This window comes from Carcharhinus amblyrhynchos, chromosome 3, assembly GCF_965287045.1.
Source record: "Carcharhinus amblyrhynchos chromosome 3, sCarAmb.v2.hapA, whole genome shotgun sequence".
NCBI classification, from domain to species: Eukaryota; Metazoa; Chordata; class Chondrichthyes; order Carcharhiniformes; family Carcharhinidae; genus Carcharhinus; species Carcharhinus amblyrhynchos.
This window is the reverse complement of record NC_137326.1, coordinates 56,994,495-57,012,482: the sequence shown is the minus strand read 5'-3', so window position 1 is coordinate 57,012,482 and position 17,988 is coordinate 56,994,495. Positions and strand designations below refer to the sequence as shown.

The following is a 17,988-nucleotide window of genomic DNA, read 5'->3' as shown; positions in this document are numbered from 1 at the left end:
AACTCCGTCTGCCAAACATCAGCCCACTGGCCCAATTGATCAAGATCCTGTTGCAATCCAAGATAACCTTCTTCACTGTCCACTAAGACACCAATCTTGGTATCATCTGCAAACTTACTAATCAAGTCTCCTATATTTTCATTCAAATTATTAATATAAATGACAACTAACAGTGGACTCAGCGTTGATCCCTGAGGCACACTGCTGGTCACAAGCCTCCAGTTTGAAAAACATCCCTCTACAACCACCTCCTGGCTTCTGTCATCAAGCCAATTTTGTATCCATTTAGATACCTCATCCTGCATCCCATGAGATTTAACCTTATGCAACAACCTACCATGCAGTACTTGTCAAAGGCCTTACTAAAGTCCATATAGACAACATCAACTGCACCCCCCTCATCTACCTTCTTGACTACCCCTTCAAAAAACTCAATGAAATTTGTGAGACATGATTTTCCACTCACAAAGCCATGCTGACGGTCTCTAATCAGTCCTTGCATCTCTAAATGCCTGCAGATCCTGTCTCTCAAAATACCTTCCAACAATGTACCCACCACAGATATGAGGCTCACTGGCCTGTAGTTCCCACGTTTTTCCTTGAAGCCCTTTTTAAACAAAGGCACAACACTTGCCACTCTCCAGTCTTCAGGTGCCTCACCTGTGATTATCAATGATTCAGATAGCTCTGCTAGGAGACCCGCAATATGCTCCCTAGCCTCTCTCAGTGTCCTGGGATACACTTCATGAGGTCCCAGGGATTTATCTACCTTGATGCACTCTAAGACTTCCATCACCTCCTTCTCAGTAATATGTACACTCCTCAAGACATCAATATTTATTTCCCCAAGTCCCTAACATCCATGCTTTTCTCAACAGTAAATAATGAAAAGAAATATTCATTTAGGAACTCACCCATTTCTTGTGGTTCGGCACATAGATGACCTTGTTGATCCTTATGAGGCCTACTCTCTCTTTAGTTACTTTTTTGGCCTTTATGTATTTACAAAAGCTCTTCGGATTCCTCTTTGCCTTATGTGCCAAAACAATCTCGTGTCCCCTTTTTGCCCTCCTGATTTCTCTCTTAACTCTACTCCTACACCCCGTATACTCTTCAAGGGATTTACTTGATCCCAGCTGCCTATGCATGTCATGTGCCTCCTTCTTCCTGTTGAGCAGGGCCTCAATATCCCGAGTTATCCAGGGTTCCCTACTCCTACCCGTCTTGCCCTTCATCTAAGAGGAATGTGCTTATCCTGAATCCTGGTTAACACACTTTTGAAAGTCTGCCACTTACCAGATATCTCTTTGCCTTCCAACAGACTCCCCCAATTAACTTTTGAAAGTTCCTGCCTGAAACCATCAAAATTGGCCTTGCCCCAATTTAGAATTTTAAAGTTTTAGGCCAGGCCTCTCATTCTCCATGACTATCTTAAAACTAATAGAATTATGGTCACTGATCCCAAAGTGATCCCTCACTATCATTCCTATCTATAATGTTACCGACAGGTGTGACAGGTAGATTGGTGAGGACAAGACACTGCAGGTTTTTCTCTTTTGTTGGTTCCCTCACCATCTGCCTCAGGCCCAGACTAGCAGCTATGTCCTTTAGGACTCGCCAACTCAATCAACAGTGGTGCCACTGAGTGATTTGGTGAGGAAAACTTTAATCCCAACGCAAAGTACATTCAGTTCCCTTGCCATTGTCAGTGCTTCTTCTAAATGGTATTCAATGTGAAGGAGTACTGATTCATCGGCTAAAACAGTTTGAAGGTAGTTGGGAGACAGAATCATGATTGGGGTAATCAGAAAGAGGTTTTCTGTCTCATGTCTGTGTTTTCATGCTTTCCAGGGTCAAGGGTTGATGGGTTTTTGATAAGAGAGGGGATTAAGGGTTATGGGGAGAGGGCGGGAAAGTGGAACTGAGCCACGACAGATCAGCCATGATCTTATTGAATGGCGGGGCAGGCTCGAAGGGCCAGATGGCCTACTCCTGCTCCTATTTCTTATGTTGCAGACTCCTGGGACAACTCCCTCCACAACCCCAGCCCCGACTGTGCACCGTGTTGCCACCTCTGGTGAGTTATCTGGCCAATGAGTGCTGATTTAATTCATGGTCAACACTGAGAACAAAAGTGAACCCCACGTTGACTCTTGTGGTGCATCAACTCCAACTCTTCCCCATTCTGAACAACACCCATTGACTAAAAAGTTCAGCTTTCCCTCTGTCAATCAACATCCCATTCCCACTGCATCATTTTCTCAGCCACGTGAGTAGGGACAGAGGATGGACCCCTCCTGGCCTGTTTGCCTCAGTGTCACTCATTTTCTTCAGTGTTTGAAAGGACACAGCCCTGGGTTCTTTTTACTATGATGTGGAGATGCCAGCGTTGGACTGGGGTAAACACGCCATTGATTGTGAGACTTCTTTTTACAACAGAGATTTCACACAATGACACTTCGAGTCAGTTGCACAGAGAAACACTGCCTTAAAGTTCACCAACAAAGAAATTCAGGCAATGATACAGCTTTAAGTGAGGAACTAGATTGAAGTGCATGATATAGTCTGTTATTTGCAGAGTAGCACTTTAATGATGACCCTGATGGTGTTTAGTCGTCTGTTAAAAATAAACAAGCAAAGCTGAAAATCAACCATAAAGGGGAGGGGGATGCAGTATCTCAGCTGCTGTGCCACAGGTGTTGTGATGATGGGGTTGCTGATAGCCTAAAGCTGAGGGATATTAATGCAAGATTTGGCAGGAGCTTAAATTCAGCTCATCCTGTTGTAATGACAGGCCTCTCCTTAGTTTCCTCGAGCTCCTACTCCTGACTGTAAGGCTCCTATGTGAAATAGATTTTACGACTCTCAGCTAAGTTTCCACTGGACACCAACCCATAAGAGAAAATCAAACACTCTGCAATGATTGGCATCCAATTATTAATCTCAAGCAAATAAGATGACACGCATGAGAAATGGTCAATGTCTGATATTAGGAGAAATGTTCTGAGGTTCAGATTCACAAATTTTACATGTTGTTAAGAAAGTGCAGCGGGTGTTTTAATTTGTATCTAACCCCTTAGGAGTGTTAGACGGTATTATAATTCAGTTCAGAAACTCCAAAGTATTTTATGAAGTCTGCCTGGATCACAAGTTTCACAATTTGAACTTGTCTCGGTTAAGCGAGATGTTTCACTTCAGGTATGATTCAAATGACCCACCAGGGAGTTTTTAATCAAACAAAAATTTATTTAAAAATACAGTTAAAATGTATAGAAAAAAATAGCGATAATCTTATCAAATACAAACAAGTAACCATGATATATAAACCTTAACAGCTAAATACTGTTCCAACCAACAAATCCCACAGACAAAACTCATGCCATAAGTTTAGCAAAGAGAATATGAACGCTCACACGATGCTTGAACTTAGTCTTTTGATTGGATGCTGCAGTTCTTGTGATATACATATAGACAATCTTGAAGTGAGAACAGCTTCCCAAAACACCAGGGAGTGAGAGAAAGGCTCTAGGAACTAACTAGCAAACCACCAATAGCAGAATTTTCACTCCAGGAAAACAAGATTTGCTTTCAGCTAGCCAGCAGATTTACAATACCAGGGAGAGAGAAAAACACTGCTTTTCAGTCTGTTGTCCAAATACCTTCTAAACTAAAACTGAAAATAAATCCTTGAATTTCTCTGTGAAGGAACCACCTTTGACTTATCAATTTTCCCACAATACTTCAATAAGCAAAACTCCATTTAAACAGCAATAAAAAAAACATTAAACAGGCTGCCAGTGCCAAAATGAAACCAAAAGGCCAGCTTACAAACTGCAGAGAACATGATTTTAGAAAAAAAATACTTTCCTTAAAAGGTACACTAGCGTCTCAATGGGTACAATCTAGAAAGAGATTTACTCTGTACGTAACCTCATGCTGTACCTGTCCTGGGAGCATTTGATGGGGACAGTATAGAGGGAGATTTACTTTGTATGTAACCCTGTACTGTACCTGTCCTGGGAATGTTTGATAAGACATTGTGGAGAGAGCTTTCTATGTATCTAATCTCAGGCTGTACCTATCCTGGGACAGTGTGGAGGGAGCTTTACCCTGTGACTAACCCTGCCTATGTCTGCACCCTCCGCAATTCCCAGCAATAACTCAGCTATCTCTCCACCTCTTTACCCCAATTGTTTTTTCATATACATGTCATTTTTCTCTCCACTTGGCTTATTGCATGGGGACTGGTGGTTGGGGAGGGCAGGACTGGTTGGGGAAGGGAGGGCTGGTGTGTGTATTAGCTGTAGTTTGGAGTTACACTTGGCTTATTTAACAGTTTCTCTGGGTCATGAATACAATTGAATTAGTACAATGTGTCAGGTTTACAACGCCAGACAGAGGCAGGAAAGCAGCATGTTCCCCACCAAAATCTGAAAAATAAAATGGGCAGAGGGCTGTCTGTCCCTACCCTGCCTGTTAGTACGGTGCAACCACAAATTGTTCCCCGGAATCTACTGAATTGTTTAAATTCAGACACAGGACCCAGAATGGAACCCAGAATTCCAGTGGAGGGCCTGTCTGCCGGGCGTAATTGCAGCAGGATAGAACCTCCAGCTGCCCCCACTGCCTTCACCCCGGCCAGGCTGGAGACTGTGTCTCACATCCCAAGGACATGTCACTTGCAGGCCACTGGGAGCTCAGCAACAGCTCCATTTCCCTCCTTCTGCCCTCCCACCGATCCAGCTTCATAAAACAGAGCTGCCTGAGCCACTAATCTTCAACTTAAAATGTAAAGAGTCCCCAACTCCTGATACAAACCCCTGTTGCTGGGTGCACCAAGGTCACATTTGGAGCCTATCAAAAGGCCTCAGAGGGAGCCATGTCAGTTCACAAGCCATCAAAGGCTGTAAAGGATCGAGTTGGTAGTGATTGTGAGGACACATCTCCTTTTCTGCTGACCAACTGTGATGTTAATCATCTGCCTCACTGGGTTGATCACGCAGAACCACATGCTCAAATTTGTAGGTTTTAGCATAGTCAAAGGAGACTTTCATATCTCAAAGGTTATTTCTGTACTAATAAGAACTTCAGTTGTAGAAGGGGGTAAAGATGTAGTGTTCAATTGTTCTGTGTTTGATTATGTGAGTGTGTTTACAGTTGACGCTCACTATTGTTATGAAACCATGCTTTATGAATTTACTGGCTGGAAACCACAAATCAAATTTTTAAAAAGCCACATTTCAGTGACTTGAAATCACAGTCAAAGATGGCTGAATATTTGCAGTCTGAGCTTTCTACATTCCAAGACAATTGAAATAGAGACAACCAGTCTGCAAGGCATCACCAGGAACAATGCTTTGAAGGAATATGAATGGGAGCCACCCCCTATCCATCAGCAAAGCACTCTGAGAATCAACTGGCTATTCAACTGGGCAGAAATAAATCATTAGATATAATCACTTGAACACTGGGGCTCTGGCTTTGCACAGAACATGCCCAGCTATAACCTAATCACTTGGTGAGTTTACTATCAAATAAATCGGTTGGACTTAAACCTGGTGTTGTCAGACTTCTAACTAATCATTTAAGCCAGGCAACTGGAATCCACTAGCCATGTTCATATTGGGTCATTGGGTAGTTGGTGGGAGAGGGTGATGTGACAAGCCAGCTATAATCACCTGTTTTCTCTTCAGATTAGAGGACAAGTAAATGAGATGCTGAAGAAGCAAAACCCTGAATCTTTCTCTCCATCCAACTTGTGAGTTATAACCCCCTATTTACTTTTTGACTATCCATGTGTTGTAGACAGAGTAAAGAATCAAACAACTCAGCCCCAGCAGCTGCTGCCTCTAGTGAGTGTGCACGGGTGCACGTGGGAGAGACAGCAAGAGGGAGGAGGTTGGAGTGTTTTTATTCGGCCGGGCTAAGTACAATAAACATTCTCTTTTCTTTTTAAAACTCAAAGAAACCTGTCTCTGTGTGTAACAATTAAACATTCACTGATGTCCCATCCTTCTTTATACTGAGTGGAAAAATTGGAAGCCAGCCTACCTCTCCTCACCTGGCTGTAACACTATGCTTGATTAGTTAAGCCTGGGTGCAGATTTAAAGAAAAGCAAATAAAAATGTGGCAAGATTTGGAAGCTAGTGTAGAAGTGTGGAACAGACATTGTAAAGCACTGTGAAAAAAAAACTGTTGCACATAGAAACCAATGCCAGACATAATACATACAGCAGGAAATGACAGAGAACCTGAGGTGACCCTGAAGATCTCCCCAACTTACTTCCCTGATATGAGGATTGGGTTTTGGTAATGGGGGGGAATGGGACAAGGGCTGTGGGGATATGTCCCAATATAGGCTAGAAATCTAGGACCATTGTGCTGTAGTGTCAGCCTTCTCTTAATCTAAATATACAAATATAAATTAGAAGTGATTCTTTCAACCCCCTGCAAACATCAGCAATTTAGTTTCCTCCCAGTAATGACCATTTTTTAAGCAAACTGTATATTCCCATTCTGTATCCACACAGGTTCCCACATTCTTGTACTCATTGTACTCGGCATGATTAGTTTCATTGTGGCAGATGTACATTTCTTCATTCTTTTGTACTCAGCACCAGGACAGTTGTCACAACCCACACCCAGCACCAAGGACATCAATGGGCCCAAACTGGGGCTGGGGAGAAGCCTCCATAATGAAGTGCAGCTGTCAGTTTGCACCTCATCCAACGGGGACATGGGTGCAGTTCCTCTACTCAATGTCTAGCATACGTTATATATATTCTTTAACTAAGTGTCACTGTGATAACCACCAATGGACTAGGCAATGTTCAGGCGATATGTAACATTCAGAGGTGAGGGAAGGGTGTGGATTAGGACTCTGTCGAGAAACTGTTGTACATGCTCATGATCAAAGGTACTTTAAATACAATAATAGTGCTAACTTTAATCACCAAAGGTTTAAGCTGACCTTTTTGAAGAGCCGTATCACATCTTCACTGATCTGCATCAGCCGGACAATGACATTGTTTGTGTAGATGTCATTGAGAGTGGCGTGGTCCTTGCTCTCTCGACGGGTCTGGTTGAGGACCAGGTACCAACAGTTCACGGGGGAGAGGAGATGTTGGTCTTTCCTAGGGGTTAAGAGGATATTTGTAAAGAGACAAATCCTAAAGTGGGATCTTTATCAATGACAGTTTCACTCAGCACCCCACGATGTTCCCTCCCCCCTTTAAGCCAATGCCATGCAAAGCAGCTATTTGAGTACGGCATCCTCAGGAGACTGGATAGCAATCTGTACCAACCAATACCTTAATCAACCTCATGCTCAACACAGATAGGGAGCAGTATGTTCTACAGAACTGTCTAAAGATTAAAATCGCCCTTCTTCCAATTGACTAGCTTCTAAAAACCCAAACATTGTGTCACTGATCGGCTCTGATAATTTATCTTCTCATCTACTTTCTTCAGTTTGCTTGTAGTTGTCCTGTTTAGGCCTTTGTCTACTTGCCTATCTACTTCTCCACCTCATTATCAATCCCAGCTCTGACAGACAGATAACGATAGGGCCAAGACAAGCAGACCTGACCAAAATAGGTTTTGGTAAAAATTGATTAGAGTAGCATTCAGACTCACCAGCTGTAGCGGTGAGACAGGAACACACTGGCTGAGATATAGGCACAGTCAAGGGGATCATAATGTAAGAGAATCCTGATGATTTACTGATTCACTCAGTGTTTCTTTATCTCACTGTTAAATGTTGCTGCCTACAGCACCAAAAATAGCAAAAATAAAACTGTGAACAATGCCAACAATTTAACTCTGGGCACTCCCTTTCAGCACTCAGGTATTGTCTTGGGTATTTGCAGAATGAGGTATGTTTCCCTTGATTTGATGCAACATGAATTAGAATACAAGCATCTCAGTGTCAGGCCATGCGGTCAACATTCATCTGCAATCATTCATTCCAGCTTGCAGAGTGATGTCAACCCAATCCATTTACTATCCTGATAAAGATTTGGTGACTGCAGTGTGTATTTGATCACAGTTTCCAAACAGATTGCATCTTTGATTTAATTTACCCATTACTGGTGAAGTGCATATGGACATATGAATTAGAAGCAGGAGTAGACTACTCAGCCCCTTTAGCCTGCTCCCCTATTCAATATTATGGCTGATCTGATGGTAGTCTTCCCTCCACATTCCCACCTACCCCGATATCCTTTTAACCCCCTTGTTAATCAAGAATCTATACAGCACTGCCATAAATATATTCAAAAACTCTGCTTCCACTGCCTTTTGAGGGAGAGAGTTCCAGAGACTCAAATTCTGCTCAACTCTGCCTTGAATGAGTGACCCCTTATTTTTAAACAGTGACCCCTAGTTCTAGATTGTTCCACAGAAAGAACAGCCTTTCCACATCCACCTTGTCTATACCCTTCCACTGCAATCTTCCCATCCTCAGCCTTCTGGAACGTTCTAGGGGAGCTCAATAGAATTTTGATAACAACGTGGCATTTTTAAATTCAGAACTTTACAGCCTTACAGATTCAACAATTTCAGATCATAACCATTGTTTAAAGTTTATTTATTTGTGTCACAAGTAGGTTTACATTAACACTGCAATGAAGTTACTGGGAAAATCCCCTAGTCGCCACACTCCGGCGCCTTTTTGGGTACATTGAGGGAGAATTTAGCATGGCTAATGCATCTAACCAGCAGGTCTTTCTGATGTTAATAATGTTTGTGTGAATGAAGTATTGTTGCTCTTAGTAGAGGAGACAGAACTGTGGGTAGCAAATACAAAACTGAAAGGACAAGTAAATCACTTTCACCTGGAAAAGTTTGGACTGTGTGAAGGGAGGAGGTTAAAGAACAGATTCTACATTGCCTGTACATATGTGTTAGGATGCCATTGGAAGGGGAAGAGGTTTAGGGAATGGAAGAGTAGCCCTGGGTGTTGAGAAGGAATGATCCCTTCAGAATATTGAAAGGGGAGAATATTTGACGGTGACATCGCTCTTACGGTGGTAGAAATGGCAGTGGACGATCCATTTTGAATGTGGCGGCAGGTGGAGTGGAAGATAGGGTCAAGGAGAACACCATGGTACTTCTGGGAGGGAGGGAAGTGGAGAAAGCAGAAGTACGTGAAAGGAGATGACCACAGTCAAGAACACTGCCAAATTCAGTGGACAGAAATATTTTCTCACACAAACCCTCCACCCAACCCCTCACACACAGACATCCAAATAACACCCTCTCTCTCGTGTGCACATTCTCTTGCCCGCGCACACACACTCTTATGCACACACACCCCGCTCGCTCGCACGCTCTCTCTCGCACGCCGCTCACTCGCACGCTCTCTCTTGCACGCTCTCTCACGCTCTCTCACGCACGCCGCTCGCTCGCACGCTCTCTCACGCACGCCGCTCGCTCGCACGCTCTCTCACGCACGCCGCTCGCACGCCCTCTTGCACTCTCTCACACACGCCCACGCTCTCGTGTTCACATGCACGCATGCTCGTGCTCGCTCGCATGCTCTCTCACGCATGCACACTCTCTCACATACACTCTATCAAACACGCACGCTCACATACTCTCTCTCACACATGCACGCATGCTGTCACACACGCACATGCACACACACACGCTGGCTGTCACACACATGCACACACACATGCTGGCTCTCTCACACACACACTCACACGTGTGCCAGAGAGATATATTTCCTGTGTGTAATGCAGCATGGTTGCTCTGGAGGCCACCTCTGACCTGCACAGCTGCATCCAATTAGGTTTTCCCTGGTCTCCCAATGGCTGTGGCAGTTTGGTTTGCTGCCCTATCACCCACAGGCCACGTGATGATGCAAGCTGCAGAGAGCTAATGTGTTCCAGATGCTGGGGCTAAATGTATTGAGGAGAGGCTGGCCGAGCTGTTACTGGCCTAAATTACTGCTGGTCATAATTACTGAGGGCCATAGAAGCAGCTATCATTAGAAGCCATTCCCATTCATTATCCTCTTCCTGCTTTCTCTTTCCTCCGAGCAGAAGGCTTTTATTTCCAGAGAAGTGACCTTCTCAAGGAGAAATGTGTAACCAAGCGAATGTCTATCAGAGGAGCGGCACGGTGGTTAGCACTATGGCCTCATAGTGTCAGGGACCCACGTTCAATTTTGACCTCGGTATCTGTGTGGGTTTCCTCTGGGCGCTGCGGTTTCCTCCCACAGACCAAAGATATGCGTGTTAGGTGGATTGGCCATGCTAAATTGCCCCTTGTGTCGGGGGATTAGCAGGGTAAATGTCTGGGGTTACTGAATAGGGCCTGAGTGGAATTGTGGTCAGTACAGACTCAATGGGCTGAATGGCCTGCTTCTGTACTGTAGGGATTATCTGATGTATGAGAACATTGTACAGCACAAACTTAAATGAGAAACAAGACAAAATGTATCTCTGCTTCTACATGCAATGTACATATATCAATTTTCATTCCTTCTTTTATTAATGTTGCTTTCCTGCAATGTTTAGGATGTTGGTTTTGTTAATAGGATCCATGTTAACTGGTGAGGCCAAAATCAAGGCACTGAGATTTTTTTTGGAGAAAGTTTGTTGATTTGTTCAGCTTGACAGCTCTCCCCCCACTCAATGCAGTGTCCCAGCTATCGCCTATTTATATGTGCTCAAAGGCAATTAATATTCATCACTTGCTCTCAGAATGTAGCCTTCTCTACACTGAGAAGACTACACTCAAACTGGGTAATCATTTTTCAGAACACTTTCGCTCAGTCCGCGTACATGACCCCAATCTTTGGTTCATTTGCCATTTCAATTCACCGTTTTGCTCTCACGCCCATCCTTGGCCTTTTGCAATGTTCCAGTGAAACCCAAGCCAAACTGGAATAGCAGCACCTCATTTTCCAATTGGGCATGTTACAACCCTCAGGACTCAACATTGAGTTCACCAACTTCAGGCCATTTTGAATTTATTTTCCACTAACTCTGCCCCCCCCCCAACCCCTACCAAATGCCAGACTGTTTTGTATTCTCATGTTTTGCTTTCAGTAAACGCTGACTCTGTTCTTTTATCAACACATTCTGCTATCTGGTTTCAGATAGTACTAACCTTCATGCTGCTATTAACACCTACTCTCACAGTAACTTTATTGCAGTGTTTATGTAAACCTACTTGTGATACTAATAAATAAACATTAAACCTACTTTAGTCTTTAATACTATCATTATCACTCTCTTTATCTTGTGTCTCTGACATCTTTGTCGTTTAATCTCTCCTGATCTCCAATCTATACCTAACCTTCCATTTTGATTCACCTGCTTCATCCTTGCCCTTTTCAGTAGCCTAATACCACCACATTTCTGCCTCCTCACCTCTGAAGAAGTCATATGGACTTGAAACAGTAACTCGGTTTTTCTCTCCATAGTGGCTGCCAAACTTGCTGAGTTTATCCAGCATTTTATCTTTTTATTTCATATTTACAGCATCTGCATTATTTTGATTTTATTAACTGTTTCTCTGAGCTATAACAACATACCACAGAATAATAGAATGGTTATGGCATGGAAATAGGCCATTTGGCCCATCTTGTCTACACTGCTCTCCAAATAAACATTATGCTTTAGTGCCATTCCCCAGCCTTTTCCCCATTCCCCTGCACATTGTTTCTGTTCAAATAATCATCTAATATGTTCTTAAATGCCTTGATTGAACTTATCTCCACCACACTTCCAGGGCAGCGCATTCCAGACCCCAACCTCTCACTATGTGTTAATGTTTTTTCTCACATCACATTTGCTTCTTTAACAAATCACTTTAAATTTTTGTCCTTTTGTTCTTGGTCCCTTAATGAGCGGGACCAATTCCGTAAACCTCTTTTCCACTCTCTCCTTTCTCATTTTTCCTATAGTGTAGCAGCCAGAAATGTACAGAATACTCCTGTTGAAGTATAATTAGTGTCTTGTATAAGCTCAGCATAACCTCCTTGCTTTTGTACTCTATGCCCCTGTTAACAAACGCGGGATACTGTGTGCTTTATTAACTGCTCTAATTAATCAGCAGTGATTAGAATCATACAGCGTAGAAGAGGCCAGTTGGCCCATCGAGTCTGCACCGACACATTAGAAACACCTGAATTCCCACATAATCCCATCTGCCAGCACTTGTCCCATAACCGTGAATGTAATGGTGTGCCAAGTGCTCATCCAGATATTTTTTAAAAAATGTGAGGCAACCTGCCTTGACCACCCTCCCAGGCAGCGCATTCCAGACCATCATCACCTTCTAGATAAAAATTTGGGGAGTGGGGAGTCTCAGGGCTAGGAGGTTGTAGGTTGAAGTCCAACTTGCGAGACTTGAGCACATACACTGAGTCTGATGCTCCAGTGTGGAGACTGAGGGAGTGCTGCCCTACTGGAGATGATGTCTTTCAGCTAAGGGTGGAACATATCCCATGGCACTATTTTGAAGCTCAATGGAATTCTCCTGGTCAATATTTATTCTTCAATATCCATAATACAAATGATCTGTTCATTTCTCACACTGCTATTAGTGGGACCTTGCTGTGCACAAATTAGCTGTCACGTTTCCTACCTTAAAACAGTGGCTAGATTTCAAATAGTTTTTGGGATGGTCTGGGAGTACAAAGGGCACTGTAGAAAGCCAAGACTTTCCTATTGTGTTACAGGAATGAGACTCAATCCTGTATTTCCTCCTTCTGTGCTGCCAGGGTTTGGCACTGAGTTTACTCTCCTAGTGTACACTACTAGCCTAGCTCAGAAGGCTATTCAACCATAGAGATGTCATAAGAGAGCTAAACCCTAAACTCATCCCATGTTTCAGAGTGTTATCTTTCCAGTAATGGGGTGTTGGGGAGGGGTGTATGGGGGTTTCACCGGATACCGAGTGGAACTTCCTTCACAGCCCAGGGGGCAGGGTGAGCGTTACTTAAATATCAGTAAATCGGCTCAAACAACATAACCTTGAGCAACACAGAATTGAACACCAAATAAATCTGGGCAGCACAATGGTTAGCATTGCTCCCTCTCAGTGCCAGGCACCTGGGTTCGAATTCCGGTTTTGGGTCACTGTGCAGAGTTTGCACATTCTCCCTGTGTCTGCGTGTGTTTCCTCTGGGTGCTCTGGTTTCCTCCCACAATCAAAGATATGCAGGTTTGGTGGAGGCCATGTCAAATTGCCCCCAAATGTCAGGGGGACAAGCTAGGGTAAATGCATGGGGTTATGGGCATAGGGTCTGGGTGGGATTGTGATCGGTGTAGGCCCGATGGGCTGAATGGCTTCCTTCTGCACTGTAGGGATTCTACAATTCTAAATTAATATTGGACAGTAATTGACGTTGTAAAACAATAAAAAGGAATAGAAAGTTATGCTGATAGCATTAGGTGATTAGATGAAGAAGGGTGGATGAACCTTACAAACCAGCATGGACCAGCTGGGCTGACTGTCTTGTTTCTGTGCTGTACATTCTGTGCAATTCTTTGGAATGGGCCGGTTTTGCTCCTCTTCTCTAAGGCGGACTTGGGAAATATCTGGATATCGGGTTCTATGTGGATGGTGGATCTCTGTGCTGTTATTCAGGGTATCCCGGGAGTGTAAAATGATTGTTCAGGTAGTTCTGTGGAAAGGCAGCATTAAACACCCACATACCAATGCCAGAGCTCAACTCATTGTTTTTGTTGTTGGATGTTTCTCTATATTGACAGCAGCATGCAGGCTGTGGTTAAAAAAAAATTACCTGAAGGTCAGAGAGACCAGTAAGAAATTACTGGTCTTTTTCTCCCGGGCAAGAACAGTAATAGAAACAATATAATTTGATCTGTGGGCGTGGAGGAGAAAAATCATACAGGTTTGCTATTTTGTATAGTGACCTGCGACCTCTGCCACAAAACCAGCCTCATTTGAGTGTTCCTTTCAATGATCTTCAAACACAGCCTTAGTCAGGCTTCAACAACAACTGTATCTTTGATGTACTAAAACGCAAGGTATCTCATAAGAGCATTCCCAGACAAGGTGTGATTAGGTCACATAGAGTCACAGAGGTTTATAGCATGGAAACAGACTCTTCGGCCCAACTTGTCCATGCCACCCTTTTTTTCAGCTAGTAAGCTAGTCCCAATTGCCTGCTTTTTGCCCATATCCCTTTATATCCATTTTACCCATGTAACTGTCTAAATGCTTTTTAAAAGACAAGATAGTACCCACCTATACTACTACCTCTGGCAACTTGCTCCAGACACTCACCACCATGTGTATGAAAAAAATTGCTCCTCTGGACCCTTTTATATCTTTCCCCTCTCACCTTAAACCTACGCCCTCTAGTTTTAGACTCCCCTACTTTTGGGAAAAGATGTTGACTATCTAGCTGATCAATGCCATGATCTAGACATGAGGTCTAGGCAATTAAAAACAGATGAAGCGTTTGAAGAATACAGGAAAAGTAGAAAACAGCTTAAACAGGAGTCAGGAGGGCAAAAAGGGGTCACGAAATGTCCTTGTAAAATAGGATTAAGGAGAATCCCAGGGTATTTTATATATATATATTAGGAACAAGAGGGTAGCTAGAGAAAGAGTTGGTCCACTAAAAGACAAAGATGGGAAATTATGTGTAGAACCAAAGGAAGTGGGTGAGATCCTTAATGAGTACTTTGCATTGGTATTCACAAAGGAGAGGGATGGTGTCTCAGAGGGATGTGTAAACCCTTTAGAACAAATCATTACAAGGGAGGAAGTGTTAAGTGAATTAAAAAGCATTAAGGTAGACAGATTCCCAGGGCCAGATGTCATCTATCCCAGATTACTGAGGGAGACAAGAGATGAAATTGCTGGGCCTCTAACAGAAATCTTTAATTCTTTGTTAGCCACTGGTGAGGTAACAGAGGATTGGTGGATAGCCAGTGTTGTCCCATTATTTCAGAACGGTAGCAAGGATAACCCAGGTAATTATAGGCCAGTGAGCTTGACAATAGTGAAATTGTTGGAGAAGATTCTTAGAAATAGGATCTATACACATTTGGAACTGAATGGTATCGTTAGCAACAGACAGCATGGTTTTGTATGAGGGAGGTTATGTCTCATTAATTTGACTGAATTTTTTGAGGTGGTGTCAGGGAAGGGCTGTGGATATCGTCTACGTGGACTGCCGTAAAGCATTTGACAAGGTCCCTCACAGCAGGCTGGTGCAAAAGGTTAAATCACACAGGATCAGCGGTGAACTAGCTAGATGGATTCAGATTTGGCTTGGTCATAGAAGACAGAGGGTAGCGGTGGAAGGATGTTTTGTTGAATGGAAGTCTGTAGCTTGTGATGTTCTGCAGGAATATGTGCTGGGAACTCTGTTTGTAAATATATATAAATGACTTGGAAGAAAATGTAGCTGGTCTGATTAGCAAGTTTGCAGATGATACTAAGATTGACGGTGTTGCAGATAGTGACAAAGATTGCCAGAGAGTACAGCAGGATATCGATAGGCTGGAAAATTGGGCACAGAAATGGCAGACGGAACTTATTCTGACAAATGCAAGGTGATGCATTGGCAGATCCAATTCAGCTGGGAGCTATAAAATAAATGGCAGAACCATCAGGAGCATAGATACGCAGAGAGACCTGGGTGTACAGGTCCACAGATCCTTGAAAGTGGCAGCACGTGTGAAAAAGTGGTGAAGAAAGCATATGGCAAGCTTGCCTTCATTGAACGGGGCATTGAGTATAAAAAGTTGGCAAATTATGTTAGTTATATAAAATATTGGTTAGGCCACATTTTGAACATTGTGTCCAATTCTGGTCATCACACTACCAGAAGAACATGGAGGCTTCGGAGAGAGTGCAGAAAAGGTTTATCAGGATGTTGCCTGGTGTGGAGGGTATTAGCTACGAGGCAAGATTGAATAAACTGGGATTGTTCTTCCTGGAAAGACGGATGCTGAAGAGCGACCCGATAGAAGTTTATAAAATTATGAGAGGTATAGATAGGGTGAATAGTTAGAAGCTTTTTCCTCAGGGCAGAAATGACAATTACAAGGGGGCAGAATTTCAAGATAAGGGAGAAAGGTTCAGCGGAGATGTGTGAGAGAAGTTTTTTTTTACACAGAGAATGGTGGGATGCTGAAATGCACTGCTAAGTGAGGTGGTTGAGGCAGTTGTGTTAACCACGTTTAAGACTTATCTTGCTGGATATATGAACAAACAGGGAATAGAAGGATAAAAGTGGCTGGTCTAGATAGGTAAACATGATCAGCGTGGGCTTGGAGGGCCGAAGTGCCATATCCTGTGCTGTACTGTTCTTTGTTCACCCCTCATTATTTTATAGACCTCTGTAAGATCACCCCCAAGTCTCCTATGCTCCAGGGAAAAAAGTCTCATTCTTTTCAGCCTCTCCTTATAAATAATCAAGTCCCAGTAGCATCCTAGTAAACTTTTTCTGCACTCTTTCTGGTTTAATAATATCTTTTCTATAAGGGCGACAGAACTGTACACAGTATTCCAAGTGTGGCCTTACCAATGTCTTGTACAACTTCAACAAGACATCCCAACTCCTGTATTTAATGTTCTGACCAATGAAACCAAGCATGCCAAATGCCTTCTTCACCACTCTGTCCACCTGTAACTCCACTTTCAAAGAGCTATGAACCTGTACACCTAGAATCCTATCATTAACTGAGTAAGTCTTGTCCTGGTTCAATCTACCAAATTGCATCACCTTACATTTAAACTCCATCTGCCATTCATTAGTGCACTTGCCCAATTATTAAGATCCCATTGCAATCGTAGATAATCTTCTTCACTGTCAACTATGTCACCAATTTTGGTGTTATCTGCAAACTTACTAATCATGCCTCCGAAATTATCATCCAAATCATTAATACAAATGACAAATAGCAGTGGACCCAGCACCGATCCGAGGCACACTGCTGGTCACAGGCCGCCAGTTTGAAAAACAATCCTCAACAACCACGCTCTGTCTTCTGTCATCAAGCCAATTTTGATTCCATTTGGCTACCTCACCCTGGATCCTGTGAGATTTAACCTTATGCAACAACCTACCATGCAGAACCTTATCAAAGGCTTCACTAAAGTTCACATAGATAACAGCAACTGCACTGCCCGCATCTACCTTCTTGGTTACCTTTTCAAAAACTCAATCAAATTTGTGGAAAATGATTTTCCACTCACAAAACTATGCTGACTGTCCCTAATCAGTCCTTGTCTCTCTAAATGCCTGTAAATCATGTCCCTCAGAGTACCTTCTAACATTTTACCCACATGTTAGGCTCACTGGTCTGTAGTTCCTAGGCTTCTCCCTGCAGCCTTCTTAAATAAAGGCACAACATTTGCTACCCTCCAATCTTCAGGCACCTCACCTGAAGAGTGTGGCTGTCGATGATTTAAATATCTCTGTTAGGGGGTCTCGCAATTTCCTCCCTAGCCTCCCACAATGTCCTGAGACACACTCCATCGGATCCCAGGGATTTAATCTACCTTGATGCACTTTAAGACTTCCAGCACCTCCTTCTCTGTAATAGGTACATTCCTCAAGACATCACTATTTATTTCCCCAAGTTCCCTAAATCCATGCCTCTCTCAACAGCAAATACTGATGAGAAATATCCATTTAGGATCTCACCCATCTCTTGTGGGTGAAATCTCTTTCTCTCTTAACTCTACTCCTACAAGGAATTCACTTGATTCCAGCTGCCTATGCATGTCATGTGCCTCTTTCTTCTTCTTAACAAGGGTATCAATATCCCGAGTCATCCAGGGCTCCTTACATTTACCAGCCTTGCCCTTCACTCTGAAAGGAATGTGCTTACCCTGAACTCTGGTTAACACTCTTTGAAAGTGTTCCACTTACCTTTGTCTGTCAACATACTCCCCCGATCGACTTTTGAAAGTTCCTGTCTAATACCATCAAAATTGGCCTTGCCCAATTTAGAATTTTAACTTTTGGACCAGACCTATCGTTC

The 17,988-nt window shown here is 43.1% G+C and overlaps 1 protein-coding gene across 3 annotated transcripts in view; it reads right to left on the bottom strand.

The window, feature by feature from the left end:
• The window catches only part of srgap3 (SLIT-ROBO Rho GTPase activating protein 3), a 229,309-nt gene that overhangs the window by 116,130 nt on the left and 95,191 nt on the right, over positions 1–17,988 (bottom strand). For all 3 annotated transcript variants that reach the window (XM_080184210.1, XM_080184219.1, XM_080184227.1), the window contains exon 3: positions 6,972–7,134. In XM_080184210.1, coding sequence (XP_080040336.1) covers positions 6,972–7,134 — 163 coding nt within the window. The remainder of the gene's footprint in view (positions 1–6,971; positions 7,135–17,988) is intronic.